The sequence below is a fragment of the Scyliorhinus torazame genome, chromosome 2 (assembly GCF_047496885.1).
Source record: "Scyliorhinus torazame isolate Kashiwa2021f chromosome 2, sScyTor2.1, whole genome shotgun sequence".
NCBI lineage: Eukaryota > Metazoa > Chordata > Chondrichthyes > Carcharhiniformes > Scyliorhinidae > Scyliorhinus > Scyliorhinus torazame.
Window position 1 is genome coordinate 173,185,375 of NC_092708.1, and position 21,686 is coordinate 173,207,060.

General features: G+C 39.8%; 1 protein-coding gene across 30 annotated transcripts in view; it reads left to right on the forward strand.

Annotated features, from left to right (window-relative positions):
- map2 (microtubule-associated protein 2) overlaps positions 1-21,686 on the forward strand; it is a 448,598-nt gene that overhangs the window by 395,024 nt on the left and 31,888 nt on the right. For 17 of the 30 annotated variants that reach the window (XM_072480099.1, XM_072480193.1, XM_072480089.1 and 14 more), the window contains 7 exons: positions 3,340-3,588; positions 5,210-9,583; positions 9,790-9,993; positions 10,260-10,391; positions 10,986-11,062; positions 15,682-15,855; positions 19,243-19,387. In XM_072480099.1, the coding sequence (XP_072336200.1) occupies positions 3,340-3,588; positions 5,210-9,583; positions 9,790-9,993; positions 10,260-10,391; positions 10,986-11,062; positions 15,682-15,855; positions 19,243-19,387 (5,355 nt within the window). The other 13 variants (XM_072480257.1, XM_072480275.1, XM_072480293.1 and 10 more) reach the window with 6 other exon arrangements.

A 21,686-nucleotide genomic window follows, 5' to 3' on the forward strand; every position in this document is an offset into this window, starting at 1 on the left:
GTGGCGTGAACTACACCGGCGTCCTCCGCACCTTCAGGGGCTAGATCGGCAGCGGAGTGGTTTGCGCCGGCTGGCGGGGAAGGGGCTTGGCGCCACGCCAACGAGCGGCGAAGGGCCTCCGCCGGCCGGCGCGAGTTGGCGCATGCGCAGGAGCGCCAGCGTGTGCTGGCATCATCCCAGCGCTTGCGCAGGAGGGGTTCACCTCCGCGTTGGACATCGCGGAGGACCACAGCGGCTGACACAGAAGAATAGAGTGCCCCCACGACACAGGCCCACCCGCGGATCAGTGGGCCCCGATCGCGGGCCAGGCCACCGTGGGGGCACCTCCTGGGGCCAGATCCCCCTGCGCCCCCCGAGGACCCCGGAGGCCGCCCGCGCAGCCAGATCCCGCCAGCAAATTCCTGGTGAAATATATGCCGGCGGGACTGGCCGAAAACGGGCAGCCACTCGGCATCACGGGCCGGAGAATCGCCAGGGGGGCCGCTGCCAGCGGCCACCGACCAGCGCGGCACGATTCCCGCCCCCGCCAAATCCCTGGTGCCGGAGAATTCGGCAGCCGGTGAGAGTGGGATTCACGCCGCCCCCAGCGATTTTCTGACCCGGCGGGGGGTCGGAGAATCCCGTCCCAGGTCTTAATTATATTTTTGCATCAAAATTGGTAGCATTCCTGGCCTTATGATCACTTTCATGAAATTAATTTAGACAGTCTCGCCCTAATTCTTGGTGGGAGGTAACTGATGATACAACACTGCCTCTAAATTTCCATTGGTGTAGAAAATCGCATTGAAGATTAAGTCAGTCACATATGATAGTAATGAAGGAAGTTGAACTCTGCATCCAACCTGTCTTGATACAAAAACTCTGTGGAATAAAGTTAAATCATATTCCACTCTCTCAAAGTACATCTTTCATTTTGATGAGCACAAAACTTCCAAATAGTTAAAGAAAATAAAAAGTAAAGTATCTATAATAACGAAGACTACATATCTGAGAAGTATAAATGATGCTGAATTTAAAACCATACTTTTGCTGTGTCTAAGAAAAACTAAATTGTTTAAAACAATTATCCAGGCACAACATTCTGGCATTAACAAAATTATACATGTGACGAGAACTAAGCTGGGGACTTCCTACATTGGATAAAACAGTGCATGAATCATGAATTCAGTGCACTTCACTGTTACTTTATTCACAATGTATTTCACCTAATACTGCATTAAATTGTGTGACTGCTCCACCAAGTTTTCAGTTCTGGCATGCCAAATTATATTCATTCCAGTAACAATGTAAACCACTGAAACACTTTCAGCTCTTGGCGTGTGACATTAATTTATTTACAGTGTTGAGCTGTCAAAGCACCAGAAAAAGTGTCAGCTCATGTACCAAATCATTATCATATCAGAAACTATAAGTCAAATGTATGTTTTTCATTTATGCAGTCTTTGGATGGTGAAAAGCAGGACTATTTAAACTATTGTTCTGTTTAGTTACAAATCTATTAGCTTTACTTTAAAAAAGGTATAATTATTAAATAAGCCATAAGCATTTCTGAAAAGGTAACAAAAGATGCTTGAAATTTACATAACATTGAGTAAAACTACAGAATCAGCATTATAGGTCAGTAGATACAGTGCTCTGAATTTCCTTTCAAAACACATGTTATGAGAACCCCTGCAACTCCCACAATTCAGATTTCATGATTTCTAGCTGGTTTTTGATCCAAATCTGCACAAAAATTAGATTTAAAGTGCAGTTCAAACATAGGAAAATGAATTATTGACAGAGATGCCCTATTCACAATTGCAAATAAAGTTTGTTTCATAGAATTTACGGTGCAGAAGGAGGCCATTCGGCCCGTCGAGTCTGCACCGGCTCTTGGACACTGTTTCAGACACTGAAACACGATGAATGTGGCAGTATTATGACCACACACCCATGACCGTATGTTCTGCTCACTAATATGTACACTTGTCAGCATGTCCACTGAAATTTAGTTGAAGTTCAACATGCTGAGGACACGTGTGTATCTCATTTGAGAGAAACATTGAGCTGGATTCTCCGTCCCACCGCACCACATTTCTGGTTCAGCACGCCGGTGGGATGCTCCGTTTCGCCAGCTGGTCAATGGGGTTTCCCATTGTGGGGCAGCCCCATGCCGTCGGAAAGCCTCCGGGCTGCCGGCAAAATGGAGCATCCCGACAGCAGAGAATCCAGCCCTTTATGCTTTGCATTTGTGGAAGTTGACCAATTGCTTGCAAACCAGGAAAATTATTCTGTGAAAGCCTTTCCCAGTGTATATGTTTTTTATGTTATTGCATCATTGATACTAGCAATCTGAATGTGATACTGTGACTTGTAAAATTTGATCACAAATAAAATATGTTACTGTGATCTGTAAATATTTTACCCTTCTGAAAGTAGCAATATTAATAAATCACTGAAAAGCACCAAAATTATGCTTCATAAATCTGAATCTGGAGGGATTTACCCGTTATAATCGGTCATTAAAAATAAACTAAATATAGCATCCATAAGCCATTACCTGCAGTGGGGAATTTTGGCACATTTTCACATTCACATCTGCAAATAAAGTGACAATAGCAATTGGCAACTAAACAAATAATAAACAAAAAAAAATTCTAACCGGATTATATTTGGTTAGAAGATGTATACTATGCCTATTATTGGTGGTGAATCTGTGGAATTCGCTGCCACAGAAAGTAGTTGAGGCCGAAACTTTGTGTAATTTCCAGAAGGAATAAGATATAGCTCTTGGGGCTGAAAGGATCAAGGGATATGGGGGGGAAGGCGGGATCAGGTATCAAACTTGATGATCATCCATGATCATAATGAATGGCGAAACAGGCTCGAAGTGCCAAATGGCCTCCTCCTGCTTCTATTTTCTATATTTTTATGTTTACTAAAATGAAAATATATGCATGGAATCAGAGTTTTAAAGCACAGAAAGGGAGACCATTTGACCCATTATGCTCTGACAGCTCTTTTAAAGAGTTAGCCAATTGATTCCACTGCCCTGCTCCTCCTCCATAGTCCTGATAAAATGTTCCCTTTCAAATATTTATCCAACTCCCTTTTGAAAGTTACTTTAAGGCAGTGTATTCCAGACCCTAATCATACTACTGAAAGCAAAATTCTTTCCCCCCCTTTATTATGTATATGTAATTATTTGTAATTATTTATAATTCTATCTATAAAATTAATTAAATATTTAAACTATGGCTTATACAAAACAGAGCTGAAAGTGTCCCATTAAAACTATTGTGTTATAGCATCTGTGTTGTCTTTTGTCCTGACATGTCCACTTCTTCCTTTGAGTAGAAGAAGTTGTTGAGAGTCCAGCATCTGATGAAGAGGAGCCAGCAGTAGCTCTTAAGCAAGAGCCTGTTCAAGACCATTGGTCTGCTAAGCATTTAGTGCAAGCAGAAGCTGTAGCCCAGGCTTGGGATACCAAATCTGTGGATGTCACATCATCAAATGAAGACAATGTGCCAGCTGATATTCCCAATGGAAAGGGAATGACTATTAAGGAAGTCGAGTCCCTGGAAGAAATGCCACCTTTTATAGAAGGTGTGTCTTCCTGTTGACTTCCACAAGATAACAAATGCTCTTTGAGTATCTTATTACTTTTAAGTGTTTGCTGGTAGATATTTTGCTTAAAGGATAATTTAATTATTGTGCACTAATTGCTTTTAGCTGATCTGATGCTGGCTTCAGGAGCAACAATGATTTCCCACCGCTGCTGCTGACATTTGAGTTATTTTGTTTCCATGATGTCACGCTTTGCAGCTGAGTTGACCTTTTTTTAAAAGCACTTGAGGCTTTTTGTTGCCTAAATGTTTGCCAGTTACATTGCTGATAAGTATTCTTTCACAGTTGGTTCACCTGCTTTCCAATTATTAGACTTAATAGTGATCCGAAGTTTTTTTAAGTTGCTTTTCTGTATTTTCAGCATATATCAGGGGTTATTTTAAAAACAAATTGTTTTGCTTCATGTTGTAATGCTGGCATCTTGCATTTATTATTTTAATCCGGCTATGGCAAGTGTTTATCATTAATAAATTGCTTCTGTTTTCAAAAGATGGACAGATCGTGGATAAGGATGAAAATGATGATAGTGAGAACTTATTTTAATAATTAAATGCACAGTTTGAGACATAAATAGAATTGCAACAAAACTATCATAAGGACAGTATATCTGCCTATATAAAGTTGTTTTCAACCAAACAATTGTAGAAAGACTGTTCACCATGTGGTAGAAGCGCTTTGCTGCATCATCTCCTCCCCCCCCCCCCCCCCATATAAAGTTGTATCCAACCAAACAATAATAGTAAGACTATTCATGACGTGGTAAAAGTGCATCCTTAAATCCTCTCCCCACCGTCACCCACCCCCCTCATCACACACACCTTTGCATCCTCTTTGTATCCAGGGAGAGGCGGAAGAATTTATCTGGCTAAAATCCTGAGGCTGCAAACACACCTCTAAAGAACATGTGAAATATTTCAAGACAAATTACTTGAGAGGTGTACATAGAGTAGACGATGTATAGAGGAGAGAGGAAACAGAGGCAAGGAGATATTCACAAAAAATAAGAAAATAAATCAATCAAAGGTACACTCTACATTGTTGTCATATTTGCATGACAGCTGCATACATACAAATTGAAAGGACAGACAAAATGAGGAAAAGACAAACAAAGATTCATTACATTTCCTCACTCATCTTCTGAGAAAGCTGAGAAGGATCTAGAAAGATAAACAGAGAGAAAACATTCTTTGTATTCTTGACTTAAATTGCAAAAGATCAACCAATATATCCAGTGAGGTTTGTTTTAGTTGACAGAGTAAACTAAATACAGAAATTTGCATTTTAGGGAGTTTAAGAGTTTGTATATATATTCCAAAATTAACGTACTTACATTAATAATTTGCATAAAAAGTGGTAACAGATTATTTTAATATAACTACTAAGTAAGTCTGTGTGGTTTTGGGTATTAATACAGTTTAGGTCCAATATTATAATTATTTTTCACCAATGTGGCATATTATGCCACAGGAGCTAGGCAAATTTGTACACATTGTATTTTATTCAACACACACCTTGTTGACAGGGGAGCAAAAAGATATTATATGGGATCGTTTTGCCTGTCAATAATAATTAACTATATGCATGCAACAAACTACTTTAGATCTGCTTACAGCCACGAAGATGGACAAGCTGTCAACAAGTGGAGAATCCTCTGTTACTAGTGGGGGAAGACCATCGTTGCATGAAGTGTCAGTGGCAGAGTTGAAAGATATGACTGTCGAACATACTGTTCAGCAAAAATCTGACATGTCGCCGCCTTCCACATGGGACAAAGATAATGATGCTGTCAACCAAACAAAAGAAGATGTTTTCAAGAAGCAGTATCCATTTTCAACAGATGCTTTGCAGACCAAATTTGTACCTGTATCGTTCAAGAGTGAACCATGTCCAGGAGACCCAGCTGCTTCTAGCATTGAAACCATAACCAGCCACCATGTTGGTTCATTACAATCCAGTGTTAATGAGGATGAATGCATCTCGATGGTGGCAGCAGAGAATATGATTGTCCATATGCAACCAAGCTCTGCCAAGGAAACTGATGAAATCATGCAAGTGCAAAACACTCTGACAAAAATATTACCCAGCAAATCTGCTTTAGATGAAAGTAAAAAACCTCTTGGTAGTTCTGACATTCAAGATTCATCAAAACAATCCAATACAGAGATTTCAGAGACAGTTTTCTATGAAGAAAAGAATATTTCACCGACTGGCAAAATAGCTCCTGTGAAAGGTTCATTGAAGGATAGTGAAGGAGCTTCACAAAAAGAACAATCAGTTGCTGGAAGCACAGGTACTGAAGACAAATATGTGTTACATCAGCAGGAAACTAAAATAGATTCAGTTGCAACCATCACTTCAATCACTGAAGGCACAGAACAACATGTTTTTCAGGAAAAGCCAGGAGTGCTTGAGGACAGCATACCTGTAATTGCATACAGTGCAATTAAAGACAAAACTATAGCTTCAGAAGACTCACATAATAAAATGAAAGAGACACCAGATACAATAAAACTGGTTGAACACATAGAGGATGTATTTTCAATGCCAGAAGACCGATCAGAATCTATTGAATACAGCTCCACAATAAGTGCACAACATCTTTTAAAACATTTGAATGGGGAACCAGCAGCAGAAGAGACAATGTCCAATGCAACCAATTTATTACAAACTGAATTCACTAAGCAATTGCCTGAACAACTGGCAACCAACCTTCCATTTGAGGAAATGGATGAAGCCAATCTTAAGGTAGCAGAAGTTCTCACAGCTCAGTCACATATGGCAGAATCTAATCTAAGTGTACAACATGTCATCCAGCCCAGCACAAGTGACGCAGCTGACATTTTTAGTAATGAATCTACCCTTGAGATGATTAAACGAGAGCCATGTGTCATGGACCCAAATATCGAAAAAATTCATGGTGCACCGACAAAACCTGAAGAGAGAAGCACTCAACTGGTACTTGCTCAGGAGAAAGAATTGGAAGCACAAGATGTGCCAGATACCAGTGTTTCTTCTGATAAAAGTGCAGAGAGCTCAGTTAGTTCAATGGTGCAAAACAAAATGACTGATATATTTAATGTGAGCTTAAAAGACAAGACAGAGGTGGATCAACCGGAAACGTCAAAGTATTTTGAGACATTTATTTTGAAAGACGATGGGGCAAAAAGTACCAAGCAACCTGAAGATGGTTATTATGAAATGACCATCACAAATGAAAACAATTCAAGACTTCCTCACATAATGTCACAGTTCTCCCCACATGAAATATCAAAAGTAGATGGCCACAAAGTTGAAAATAGTACATCAGCCGAAATAATTCATTATAGTACACTTGCACAGTCAACCCTGCCTGTTGATATACTGACTATATCCACTCCGGGAAATGAAATTAATTTACCTACTCGGAATTTGGCAAAAGAGAACGTCCCCACAGCCATATCTCAACATCCTGATTCTAATGCTGATGTAAGTATAAATAAAGAACTACAAAAGCTCGTTCTGAATTTACCTACAACATCTTCAGATCCAACAGCACTGGAGGTGGAAACAGAGTGCCAAGGTCCCCCAGAATCTCTGTCACCGTTGGCCTCTGATATTCTTGCCTGTACCAGAGGAATGAGCTTAGAGGAGTCGGCAGACTTTTTTCCAGTAACCACGCCTGCGGAGGAGAAGCATGTTTATTTTCCTGTTGAAGTGGAAAAAGATAGGTATGATGAGAAATCAGCAGATGAAAGCCTGCACTTAGATTCACAATATGCTTACCCTCGTGTTTTGAAAGATGATGACAAAAATGACACAGTCGTAGTTCCTGACTTACCTGAAATGTTGGATTTAGGAATTACAAGAACGAGACTGAGCTCTGAGGGCACGGAAACAGAAGTGGTCCGAAGAGCATCTATACCCGGAGAATCTGCTACTGAAAATATTGCTTCTGGCTCCGAGGCTTTAACCAAAAGCATCAAATTAATTATTAAAAATGTTAGTCAAGCAGAGGAAATGGGCTACTGTGTTTTTGAATACTCGGCTCCCTTACCAACTCCCGAGGAAGTTAAGAGTCCTCTAGAAGATGGCAGCATTTTCCTTCACCAGATTCGCACTGCTTCTCAAACTATAGATGAGGAAAGTATCAGAAGGCAAATAGATGTAAATAAACAGAAAGAAGATTCACATTTTAGAATTAGCACCCTGTCAGAAGACGGGGAATTAAAAATAGCTACTATTTTGGAAGCGCAGTCAGAAATGAAACCTGATTTGTCGAGTCTTTCAAACCAGGTTAGTAAGACGGAGTCTGTACCAGTTCATTTATCTGATGACCCTGCACTGAAAGAATCTAACCAGCAAAATACATCCATCACCTTTGGCACTCAGAAAACTGCAAATAATCTTTCTCCGAAGAAGTTTCCAGATAGTGAAACTGAAAAGGTCAATGAAAGTAATGATTTGCCTGATTTACCTCGTGTGATTACAATGTCAGAAGCGCCTTTGAAAACAGAGCCTGTTGATCACAAACTGGTCAAGAAAGAGACTTCTTCTGTTTGGGTACCAGTTCAACCCAGGGACCGCTTGGATTATGAACGAAGGTCTAGTTTGCCCAGCAAAGTTACTGTGCTGCAAGTTGGTTTCGAACCAAAGGTTACGGATCACAAACAGTCTGAGAAAAGTGCTTCTGTTCAAGAATTAGCTCGTCCCAAGAAAGTCTTGGAAGATAAACCAAGGCCTACTTTGCCCAGACAGGATACTGTACTGGATGTCGATATAGAAATAGACAGCTTAGATCTCACATTTTTTAAGAAAGCTTCTCCTATTCAAGAATCAATTCAACCTAAGAAAGTCTTAGAAGATGAACCTATGCCCAGTTTGCCCAGTGAGATAGTTATGCCAGAATCTGTTTCTGAGAAAATGTTTGAGAAAACTTCTACTGAAGAGACACCTCAATTTCAGGAGATTGTGGAAGCTAAGTCTAGTTTTCCCAGTAAGGCTGGCTTATCAGAAGAATATGTAAAGGTTGAGATTGTTGATCATAAAATATCTGAGAACACTGCGCCGATACAAGAAACCACTCCACTTGAGAAAATTATGGTAGATTCCACTGAGCCTAATTTGCCTGATGAGGTTACAGTATCTGAAGTAAATTTCAAAATGAAGCAAATCGATCAAGTATCTGAGAAAGTTGACCCTGCTCCAGAATCAGTTCAAACTAATAACATTAGGGAGGATAATATTCTGCCCAGTAAGATTTTTACACTAAAAGATGATTTAGAAACCATGCATTTTGATCACAAAATAATTGAGAAATCTGGTCCTGTGCAAGAAATTATTCAAACTGAGAAGACGATGAAAAATACAACTATGCCGCCTAGTTTACCCAGTGATGTTGCAGAGTTCACAATAGCTCAACCGATGAAAATCATGGAAAGTGAAAGTAGGATTACACCCAGTGAAGTTATTGCATCAGAAGTTTTAGCAATGGGTTCTGGCAATCCCCAGATCTTTGAGGAAACTATTCCTGTGCAAAAACCTCCTGAAGTCCAGAAAACCATAAAAGAGGAAGTTAAGTCCAATTTACTGACTGAGATTACTGTGCCAGAAATAGTTTTACAAACAGATACTACGGATTATGAAGTATCGGAGATTGTTGTTCCTGTAGAAGAAACTGATGAAGAGAGAGGAATTGTAGAATCTGTCATTACAGTGGAAGATGACATTATTACAGTTGTTCAGACTACATTAGAAGGAGGAAAGGACGTAGGCCACAATGTGAGATTTGCCATGCCTGATGATGGTGATGTTGAGGATGTTTTTATCCCAAGTGAACAAATCCAGTCAATGGAAGAAAAGAATTATGAGCCAACTGTAAAAGCTGTCCAAATTGCACTTATCGCGGAGAAGATAGAGATCCCGACAGACTTGAAAGAAGATGAGAGTATTGAAGAATCAGTAATGGACACTGACAGCCTCTGGATGGATACTCAAGGTGCCTATAAAGACTTACTAACTATCAGCCATGACTAGATGGTAAAATCTCTTATTAAAAAAAAAAAATAAGTGCTGCATTACACTTCACTGTATTCTTTAATGTTACTGACTTTTAAAAAAGTAACATGAATTTGGTTTGTGCTTTCTTTGTGGTGTTCTATCCCTATTGCTATTAAAGTGATTTCTTGCACTCTAATTCTGCAGATGAAGAGAGTATCATAGTAACACAACCAGCTGCTGTTACCAAACAGGAGAAAACAGAGAAGGAATTCAGCAGCCTGTCTTTGGATAAACATAGGAAAGGGAAGGTGTTGAAAACCGGAAAAAACAGAGTTTCCACACCTGAGAGAAAAATAATTAAAAAAGATATCAGTACAGTCTCCAAAGAAGACAAAAAGAAGAGAAAAGGTTCATACAAAAGCAGCAATTCTTGTTTTCTCGTTGCATTTTTGTGATGTGAGGTGTTTGTTCTGTGCCGATGTTACCATATTATGTTCCCTGACATTTGGCTGTGGAAATGTTAGAGAATAAACAATAACAAGAAGTAGTAATATCTAATTTCCTAAATTGTTCTCTATTAAGTTCTTAACTGAAAAGTGGATATTGAGAATTCCACCTGACTACCATATTGTTCCTGTCCTCATATATTTGCTCTTGTTTTTCCTCTCTAACAGCCTATAAGAAGTCTGAACTTGCTAAAAAATCAGAAATTCAGACCCGATCTCCTTCCAGGAAAATCATTTTAAAACCAGCTGTAAGATATCATAGACCAGCTCACGTTCCTTGTACTAAACGGAAGCAGACAGGTGACTGTGTAAACACTGCAATGTGGCTGGCAAACATGGACTTTACTTCATTGCTAGAGTGGCTTTTTTTTCTGTGTTACTTTCTTTCAGCCACTGGGCTGTTGCAAGTTTATCTGTATTCAGCGCTTTTCATTTTTTTTTCTACAGCAGTCATGATCACACATGCTTGTCGTGCACAAGCTTGCAAGTACCGTGGTCTGAACCTTGAAATGATGGCATAATTCTTATTGTGGAAGTTTGCATAGATTGCTGTGTGCTGGTGGGAAAGTGTTGCAGCCTGCATCATGATATTCATTTACATTAGTTTCTCTTGTGTTTAGAGGTATTCAGGTATAACTTGCTTTCCATGCAATTTGTTTTAAATTTTATTGTTTAAAAATGATTTCGTTTTTAAAAATCATTTATATACAAGGTTTCCTCCCCACTGAGCTTTTTTTTCTTATTTGGACAATTTCTATTTCATTACTTTGCTTCCCATCTTTTACGACACTAATTTTAAATGTTTTGCTTTCATACGCCTCTTGGGTTGTGTCTGATTGTAATTTTGTGACGTCAGGAGTGTTCTATTCTAATATTAATATTCCTTTTGCCCAGCTCCTGGAATTGTTGAAGGTGCCTTTATCATAGATCAGAAATTCTCTGTTGCTAGGCAACCCAAGGAGAGAATAACAGTAAGTAAATTACCTCATAAATACATCCTACATGTGGTACGGGCGTTGAAACAACTTTAGCAGCATTTGAAGTTTTTATTTTTCAACTATGTTTATGTTAAAGCCACAAATATTTCTTAAAATGTTCAGTATAATCCATACATATGATCCATCTTCTGGAAACATTATTTCTACATGTGTTTTGTCTTTTTTTCTAGTCTTCAAGTAGTTGCTTCTGGTTCATAGGTATAGATGTGTGATGTGTTGTTTTGCTGCTCCTGACCAACTGGGGGTTCTCAGTCAAACTAAGTGTATCAGATAATATGGAATGCAGAAAGATTAAAAGAAGAAAGGTTGTAAGTCCCAAAAAAATTTATGAATACTTGCATCCATTGTTCTGTAAAGTAGCCAATGTTTGCCATTTTCTGTAAATTCTACATAGCAGATATGGAGCAATGCGCTTCAAAATCAATTATAGATTTTGTGAAATCAGTATACCAAAATATTATAAGATACCAAATCATTCAAATCCATTCACCCTCTGCCCATCACAATAATCGTAAGCCATCAGGAAACCTAAGAAAACTGACCAGTTTTTCAGTGCCAATATAAAATTATATTTGCTACAATGTGGAAGGGTTGTTGGAATTTCAGTGTTGAAATTTGGAAAATATTGTTTGTCAATCATTTGGTTGTTGCTTGCGGTCAAAAAAGCCTTTCTCTTCCTATGGTTGTTTCAACTTTGATTTCTTTTCACTTTCTACTTATCTTTCTGTGTTTATCTGTCTTTATTTCTTTCTTACCTTTCATATGATCCCCAAACACTTCCAGTCTTGATATCAGCAGCTAGGTTTTTTACCCCTTTTTTTGTGTCACCCTCCACCTCACTGCATTATCTCCTTTCTCTTTCTTGTGACTGATTTCAACTCTCTGCTATGGACCCAATATGCCTTCATTGCGCCACGCTGCCCACCCCAGCATCAAACAAGGATTTGTTAGCAGACTAGGCATCAGCAGGACATTTTCAAGTTGACAGCCTGTGAGTGGAGTGTCGCAAGGGTCAGTGCTGGAGCCTGAGTTAATCACTTTGATGAAGAAACTGAGAGTAATGTATCTGGGTTGGCTAACCTGACAAAGCTAAATGGGAATGTAAACTGTGAGGATGACATAAAGAAGCTGTGACAAGATATAGACAAAATGAATGAATGGGCAACAAGGTGGCAAATGGAGTGAAATGTGGGGAACGTGAGATTATAAACTTTGGTTGTAAGAACAGACAAGCAGAACATTTTTTTAAAGGCTTAAAAGTTCGAAATGTTGATGTTCCAAGAAATCAGGGTGTATTCATACAAGGAATGCAGAAAATTAGCATGCAAGTACAGTAAACAATTAGGAAGACAAATAATGTATTTACCCTTTTTGAAGAAGGTTTGGAAACACGAATAAAGAAGTCTTGCTGCAATTGTACTGGGCATTGGTGAGATCATGCATGGAATACTATATGCAGTTTGGTCTCCACATTAAAGAAGGAGGCAGTACAACAAAGATACACTAAACTAGTCCCGAGAATGAAAGAGTTATTCTATAATGAGAGACTGAGGAAATTGAGCTATACTCTCTGGAGTTTAGAAGAATGAGAGGTGACTTCATTAAAACCAACAAGATTTTGAAGGGGCTTGACAGGGTAGACACTGTTGTTACTTCTGGCTAGGAGAATAGAACATAGGGGGCTGAATCTCAGGATAATCTGCCAATCACTTAGGACTGAAATGAAAAGAATTTAAGTTTGTGTATCTTTGGAATTCCCAACGCCAGAGGAATGTGCATTTTGCATCATTGAATATGTTTATGGTTAAGATAGACAGAGTTTTGGTCACTCAAGGAATCGAGGCATGTGAGGCACAGGTAACAAAAGATTATTTTAAGGTGATCAGCCGTGATTTTATTGAATGGTTGAGGGGCAAAATGGCCTTCTTCCATGTCTTAACTTCTTACATTCTAACCTGGTTGAAGCTACAACATAGGACTACATGCATGCTAAACAACGGATGCAGCGAGCTATGTAGAGAGCTAAGCAATCCCACAACCAATAGATCAAAATCAGTTCCGCAGTCCTGCCAAAGATCTGCAGCCCTACAACATCCGAAGTGGCGGTGGACATTTAAACACTTAATGTGATGAGGAGGCTCCATGAACATTCCAACCTTAATGATGGCAGACCCAAACACATGGGACGCAATGCATCCAAAAAATGACTAAGTGTCATCTTGGGCGAGTTTCGCGGAGTGATTCCTGTCATGTTTTTGAGCGCGATCCAGATCTATATTCATCCACACTTCGTCATTTTTATGAGTTTGGGGAGTTTCGCACTGAAAAATCCCACAGATTTTTTTTCTGCAGTGGGGCACTAAAGAAGCTGGCAAGACGGACTCCTAAGAGAATGGGGTGCCATTTTTGAAGGGTGCCCAGATCTCAAAGTTAGGTTGAGGATTAACCCCCCCCCTCCACCTACCCAACCCGGCCCTCCCACAGACATTGGAACTCCCCACATGCAAGGCCAACACACCCAAACCTTGAGCCCAGAGGGGCAAATTCCCCCCTCCCCCCAATTACTAAAAGTCCACATGCGCCCACACCACCCAGGCTTGAGGGTGGCTCCAGCACACCCATCCATCCTCGTTGGCATCTGAGCATTAACGCCCTCCCACCCTCAAATAAACACACCCTGCTTTGGGGCAGCTGAGGGCCCCCCTTCATACCCCCCATGGACATGGTCCCCTCAAGCCCTGCCCTTTGGCATCCTGGCAGTCCAGACACTGCCCCTGGCACCTGGGCAGTGCCAACCTGCCACCCCTGCAGTGGATGTTGGCACTGCCTGGGTGCCAGGGACCATGACATGGCACTGCCCTCCATTGTCCCCAACCACCCGCTGGCTCAAATTGCCTCCGAGCCCCTCTGATGTGGCCATCATGTCTGGTTTCCGTTTTTGGAGACCAGTACTAATTTGCGCCGACATCGGGCCTCACCGGTGGGCCAGTGAATACCGGGAGTCGGAGACTGCGGTCTCAAACGAACTGCGAATATTTAAGTGAGTTTAATGATTTTCTGAACAGGACATCATTACTGCCCATCAATAGGATTTGGCACATATTTTCCACCAATGAGGGCTCAAATCTTGAGAGTTTGTCTAATGTTGTCCAGTAGGGGTAGAAGGGCAGCTCAGTGGTATGTGTTTTGTGTCAGCTTACTCGATGATCAGCCAGGTGATAGAAGTTTAGAATCAAATGTAGTATAATTGGAAATCCGGTGACATATAGAATATTGTTTACTATTTCTCAAGATATAGAATTTCATAGAATTTACAGTGCAGAAGGAGGCCATTTGGCCCATCGAGTCTGCACCGGCTCTTGGAAAGAGCACCCAAGGTCAACACCTGCACCCTATCCCCATAACCCAGTAACCCCACCCAACCCTAAGGGCAATTTTGGACACTTAAGGGCAATTTATCATGGCCAGTCCACCTAACCTGCACATCTTTGGACTGTGGGAGGAAACCGGAGCACCCGGAGGAAACCCACGCACACACGGGGAGGATGTGCAGACTCCGCACAGACAGTGACCCAAGCCGGAATCGAACTTGGGACCCTGGAGCTGTGAAGCAATTGTGCTATCCACAATGCTACCGTGGTGCCCTATCCTGAATAATAAATGGCAAAATAACCAAACTAAAAATAGTTTTGAAGTATTTCCATGTAAACTTCCAGAGATAGGACATTTAATTGTTTTGGAATTTTAAATGATATTCATAATTTTTAAAACTTTCCACAACCTTCACTTTAGAGTTCTGTTCAGTGACACTGAACAAACTGAAGAAAATACCAATGCATATTTAACATTTTAGTTATCATTATTTTTCATTTTGATTTTCTGAGTCGCCATGTATAGGTTTAAAAGCATTTTGTTTCAATGTAAAGGAAAAATATGTCTCCCTAACATAGTTAAATCACCATAGTATTCATCTATTTTGTTCACCTGGTTTTTGTCACCATGATAAGGTGCTAGTGTCAGGATATTGAAGTATTAGCATCTAATAACTATTAACATACAGCCCACAATATGGGTACATTATCTAAAACAAATCAAAACGTATTCCATCATAGTTATGAACACTTACTTATGTTAGCACTATAATTTATGGTGATAAAACTTCCATTGATTACACAATTGGACTCTGAAACACACACACACAGAATGAGCACAGGATGCAAAATTGGGTGCGTTTCGTGTAACTGAGATCAAAATGTATTAATTCCCACAAAGATGCAGAAGCGACAATGTGTTTAAGGACAATCATTTAATTTAATTCTGAAAGATAGCATCTTTTTTACCTAGTGTATTAAATGATACAAAAACTAGAATAATGAACCTGTACTCTTCAATTATCACAACAATTAGCTGAGATTCGGCAGATAACCACATTGAAGGCACAATGATTATTACTGGTAATGTAGATTTTAGATATATTCATTAGAATATTGGGGCATGTCAATACATGTTACTAATTTAAATTATTGTGTTATCCATTTTATGTTCATTGTCTTATCATTTTTTAAATTTATTTTATATTTTCTCATGAAAAGAATTCATCTGCACTAACAAAGATTCCTACCTCAAAATTATCTTCCCTCCTCCCTGAAAGACCCAATTCTACTTGTTCTGCTGCTAGAAAAACCTTTAATGACCTAGATTATTATACCACACGACCCTCATCTGCTGGCCCTAGGGACTCATTGACTGAGCAACCCATAAGAAAGGTAAGATGCAGAAATGGTCAACGGTGGTTTTGTTTCTTACTTTTTTGTACTTCAACTTGGAATGGAAATAACAATAGTGCTATTTTAATTATTTTTGTATAATTATCTGTCACCGTCAAAAAGTGGATGAAATATTTAGCTTTTTGCATGTTCAATATTCGGCCAGTTATTATAACTGCACTCATCATTTTTGCTGACTGTTAATTTTGCATTGCTGTTGGCCACTCAATTAAGATGACAACATTTTCCTTGCAGTCTTGCCTGATATTTAGACTTTGACTTGCATTCAATGCAACAGATTCTCGCTGGGGAAGATTCTATTAACAAAGGAAAGGAAATCTTTACATGAAGTGAACAGTGATGGATAGGTGCACAGATTATAGCTCATCAATATAAAGAGAACAAAACAGTGCATTAGTGATGGGGAAAATTTAGGCGACATTATTTTCTTCACAAAGTTGCTCTATGTTCTCATTTAATAATAACAATCTTATCAGATCTGACAGATATTAGTGATATTAGCAAGTAAAACATTATGAATTCATATGGCATTCTTTTGTTCACTTGTCAATGCAGATACCTTCTAATATATTTTTAATGGATCAATTCCTCTGCTAAAATGATGAACAATTGCAAATGATACGAAACTTGGAAGCGTTGTGAACGGTGAGGGTGATAAGTGTAGAACTCCCAAGAGGTCATGGACAGATTGGTGGAATGGGCGGACAAGTGGCAGGTGAAATTTAACGCATAGAAGTGTGAAGTGATTCATTTTGGTAGGAGGCACATGGAAAGAGAATGTGAAGTAAAGGGGACAATTCTGAAGTGGGTGCAGGAGCAGAGAGATCTGGGTGTATATCTGCGTACATCATTGGAAGTGCAGGATGGGTTGAGGAGGAATAAATGACGCATCCTAGTTTAGCTCACTGGGCTAAATCGCTGGCTTTTAAAGAGACCAAGGCAGGCCAGCAGCACGGTTCAATTCCCGTACCCGCCTCCCCGAACAGGCGCCGGAATGTGGCGACTAGGGGCTTTTCACAGTAACTTCATTGAAGTCTACTTGTGACAATAAGCAATTTTCATTTCATTTCATTTCATTCATTTATTAATAGGGACATCAAGCAAAAAAGCAAAGCAGTTAAGTTCAACATGTATAAGACACTGTTCAGCCTCAGCTGGAGTTTTGTGCTCAGTTCTGGGAGCCACACTGTCGGAAATAAGTGAAGGTATGAGAGCAAGTGCAGAAAAGATTCACAAAAATGGTCCCAGGGATGAGGAACTTCAGCTACATATATAGATTGGAGAAGTTAAGACTATTTTCCTTGGGGAAGGTTGAAAGGAGATTTGATACAAGTATTCAAAATCATGAGGTGTCTGGAAAGAGTAGAAAAGGGAAAAATGTTCCCATTGGTGGAAGGATCAAGAACAAGAAGGCACAGATTTAAAATAATTGGCAAAAGAAGAGATGGTAACATGAAGAAAAATTATTTTCACACAGCAAGTGGTTAGAACCTGGAATACACTGCCTGAGAAGCGATGAAGGCAAGTTCAATTGAGCATTCAAGAGAGAATTACATTGTTATCTGAAAACGAAGCGAGGATATGGGGGGAAGACAGGGGAGTGGTACAAGGCAAATTTCTCGACGCAGAGCCAGCATAGCCCAGACATGCAGGATGGCTACAACAATTCTGATAGAAATTTACTCAGTGTTCTTTCAAGAATATCTGCAACAGTTTTTCTAATTTTGTGAAAAATGTAATATTTATATTATTGTGCACATTTTCAGTAAAACAACCTACTAAATCTATTTTGTGGTTTTGCAGTGTAGAAACTCTCACTGGGTCCTTTATTGAATACATAACTGTTCCAACAAATTCATGGTGAAATGTGATAATTGCATTAGATAATTATGTTCTTTTATCGTTCATTTTTTCAGTAGAGTGCAAGATTGTTTACTGCTGGAATGCAGATTTCTCTGCAGACTATGAGTTTTAATTCTCCATAAACCATCTAAATACAATATATGTTTGGGCATTATTTGGTGGTCAGTTGTATCTCAGGAGCCAGAAAAAAAAGGTGAAAATGAATTCAGCACAAAGCTCTGAAGAATGTTAAGAATTAAGTCCATTGTATCTTTACGAAGATACCACCAACAGTTAAAAATAGTCATGGATGAAATAACATCTGTCCACAGTGTAGGAACTCCAGGTGGACTAACAATATGGTCATCATCATCTGAAGGCTGAATCCATAGAATAATGTGTTAACTCTATATTAGTTTTGCATAAAATGTTATATATATGAATTGGAGTCAGGATATTCTATGGGATTTGGCCATCAGTTGGTGATACAATTTGTAGCAGCCCTTTATTAGCCAGGCATAGAGTATTAGAAGAGGGAAGTTATGTTAGAAGTACATAGAACACTAGACTGCAGCTAAAGTAGTGCGTAGAGGACTGACCATCGGATTAGAGAGGATACAGCTGAAATTTACAAGGTTGGGTAGGTATGGATAATTTTAGCTGTGAAAAGGCTAGACAGACTGGAGTTGTTTTCATTGGAATATAAGAAGCTAAGGAGAGATTTACCTGAATAAAATTTTGAGTGTCCTACGTTGTGGCGAGAAAACCGAAAGCAAGAATACCTTAGAGCAAAGCTTTTAAGAAGTCACTTTTGTAAAACAATTAATAGTCAATCGTAACAGCTGTTTGAAAAAGTGTTATTTGCATGGATCTTTGGGCATGAAGAGGAGTAGAAGGATTTGACCTTGTTTTAACAACACAATGAAACTACAATGATGCTTCCTAGTCAAAATCTGATTCTAATTTCTTTTTAAAATATGGAATGATTTCCATTGTATCATTTAAGTTTTTTTTCTTTGAAGTGGAGCTTTCAATTATGTGTTTTAGGAACAATAATCAAATACATTGCTAATAATATGTTCATATCTATAATCAATGCTGAACTGACAGGAAACCATTTGTAAAATCACACGAGAGTTCTGACAGCATTGAATGGGTTTATGCTTCCCTTATACTTTTAGATCCAGATCCCTGCAAGTGTGTGTGAACTTTCAGAAATGTACTAACTGTGAGATTTCCAGTTGTGCCTTACCAGTGAGCTTTAAAACCTGTTGGAACTACGAAGGCTCATAACATCTTAAAATCACAAAATATTACAGATGGAGGATGAGGGATGGAAGGAAGAGTTGTTTACGGAGTAATGATTTAATCTGGGGGGGAAGCTGAATGTTTAATTTCTCTTCAATTGAGTAGTTCTAGATTTAATTTCCAAATGGATAGATGTTTGTTTCTGTTTCAGGTCACTACAATTGAAAGAAGCTCATACAGTTTTTAGCTGCTAATGACATAATTTGCTCTGTGCAGGATGCTGCAATGCGGAGCCCAGAGAAGCGTTCTGCTCTACCCAGACCTTCAATCCTGTCCACTCGCCGAGCTCCACCAGAAGAAAAAGATGCACATTTTGTTCCTGCTACAAGCCCAGTTTATCCTGCACCAAGACGACCAACAAGTTAGTTTTTGTGTTTCATTTTGAAACCTTAAGAATAACCCCTTTTGACCAATATATCCCATAATATAGAGCATGTGATGCATATGATGCATGTACTATACAGGAAAAGTCTAAAACATTACCGTTGTATTTTCCTTGTGTGCACTTTATACAAACTCAACAATGTCAAGATGATTCTTGATGTGCAACATGCTCAGTACCAGGGTTCAATTGAACAGTAGTCTCATTATCATTTTTACATCAGTTTTCCACTGGTGGCTGACCAAATTAACAGCCTGGCCAGTGGCAGGACGATGCAGCTGGGTACCCTTGGGGATGGAACCCTGCAATTTGGTTGGGGGGGTGCGGTGGTGAAGGAGAGGACATTTTGGTGGTGAGAAGTAGGGCAAGGTTTGGAGATCACAACATGCACAGGGAACAGGGGTAAAAAGAGTACTTTCCTTCCCTCCTACCCCCACAAGGGGTTCTGGGAAAGGCACTTTTCTTGTGGAGGCAGCTGTTCATATGGATTTTTAAATATACAGCCCCCATGCATTGTGGCAGTTAATATCAACGCCAATAAGACTATGAGAGCCTCATTAACATTACACAATTATTCAAATGAAAATGCATGATGAATGTTTTGACTTCAGTGAAGCCTCACAGACATCCACCTTAGTGGTAAAGCATGAGTGCATTGGAAATCCTGGAATCGGACTGGCCCATATGGGAACTTTAAAGTTGGATCAGAGTTTGACTTGGTAAAAATATTTCTTTTGTTTATACTTTCTGTTATATTTTGCTGTGCTTTAAGTTGTGCACTTTTATTGTATCATAGCCTGGTATTTTACTCCTCCACTGATATTGCTCCATGGAGAGTGATGAGGCTAGGAAAGATGAGTTCATTTAAAGATCAACGAAAGCAGGATCACGGAAACCAGCCCCTGTCTCTGAGCCCATGTGTATACAAACCAATGTGGGCTGGTCAGAGCAGGCAAGGCATCGGTGTTAATGTCTCACAAGACATCGCATAAAACTGTATTAACTGTTACAAGATGTCCTAAGAACAATTGTCCCAAAATTTCTCAGGGGTTCCTCGGCCTTCCATTGTAACAATGGTGGTAGGCTGACATCCTTTGTGTTTTAACGACAGTGACCAGGAAGTGCTTTTTGAAGCAGTTGCTGGTTCCCTTGAAAGTTGCAAAACCTCAAACCATTCATTATGAGGGAAAAGAAAACAAAGGGAATGTATCCAGGAGTGAAGACTCCCCACATTAGGAGTTCCCGTTGCTTAGGCTTGGCTGGTAAACATAGAAAATAGGCCATTTGACCCTTTTAGCCTGCTCCACCATTCGATATCATCATGGCTGCCCCACTATCTCAAAACACACATGCTCCTGATACCCCTTGATACCTTTAGAATCCAGAAATCTATCTATTTCCTTCCTACATATGTTCAGTGATTTGGCTTCCACAACCTTCTGTGGTAGAGAATTCCACACACACTGAGGGAAGATGTTTCTCTTCGTCTCAGCCCTAAATGGCCTACCCCATGTCCTGAAACAATACCCCTTTGTTCCAGACCACCCCCAGTCAGAGGAAATAACATCCCTGTATCCAGTCTGTCCAACCCTTTCAGAATTTTATATGTTTCATTTAGAACCCCTTTCATTCTTTTAAATTCCGGTGAATACAGACCCAATCGACCCAATCTCGCCTCATACGACTCTGCTATCCCAGGAATCAGTCTGGTGAACCTTCATATTTCCTCCCTGACAGGTATATCCTTTCTTCGTAAGGAGACCAAACTGCACACAATACTCCAGGTGTGGTCTCACCAAGGCCCTGTACAGCTGTAGTCATGAGGAATTGAACAAACAAATGTGATATAAAATAGATAGTTCAAATATTAATTACAATAATGTAGATGTGAGCCAGTCTGATAGTAGTGAGTTCACAAACAAAGGACAAAGGGATTCAGAAAGCATGGCAAGGATGGGGAAAAGGATGCTGGGTAACAAGAGGCCCAGGGTTAAGGAATGCGAAGTGAGCTAATCAGGATATATGGCCAGGTCAGGAGGGGTATAGGATGACCTATGAGAAACTTGTATGTGAAACTTGATGCCATTTGAATGAGATTTGTAAAGATTACTTTGTCTCCGGTCTCACTCGGTTCTGGAGCTCCAGGAGACTGCTTGTGTGTTCTGAATCTCTGTGGAGCGAGTCAGCCTTGCAAGTTGGTTAAAAATAAATAATACTGGGCGGGATTCTGCGAAATGGAGGCAGAGTGTTCGTGCCGTCGAGGTTCACGACGGCGTGA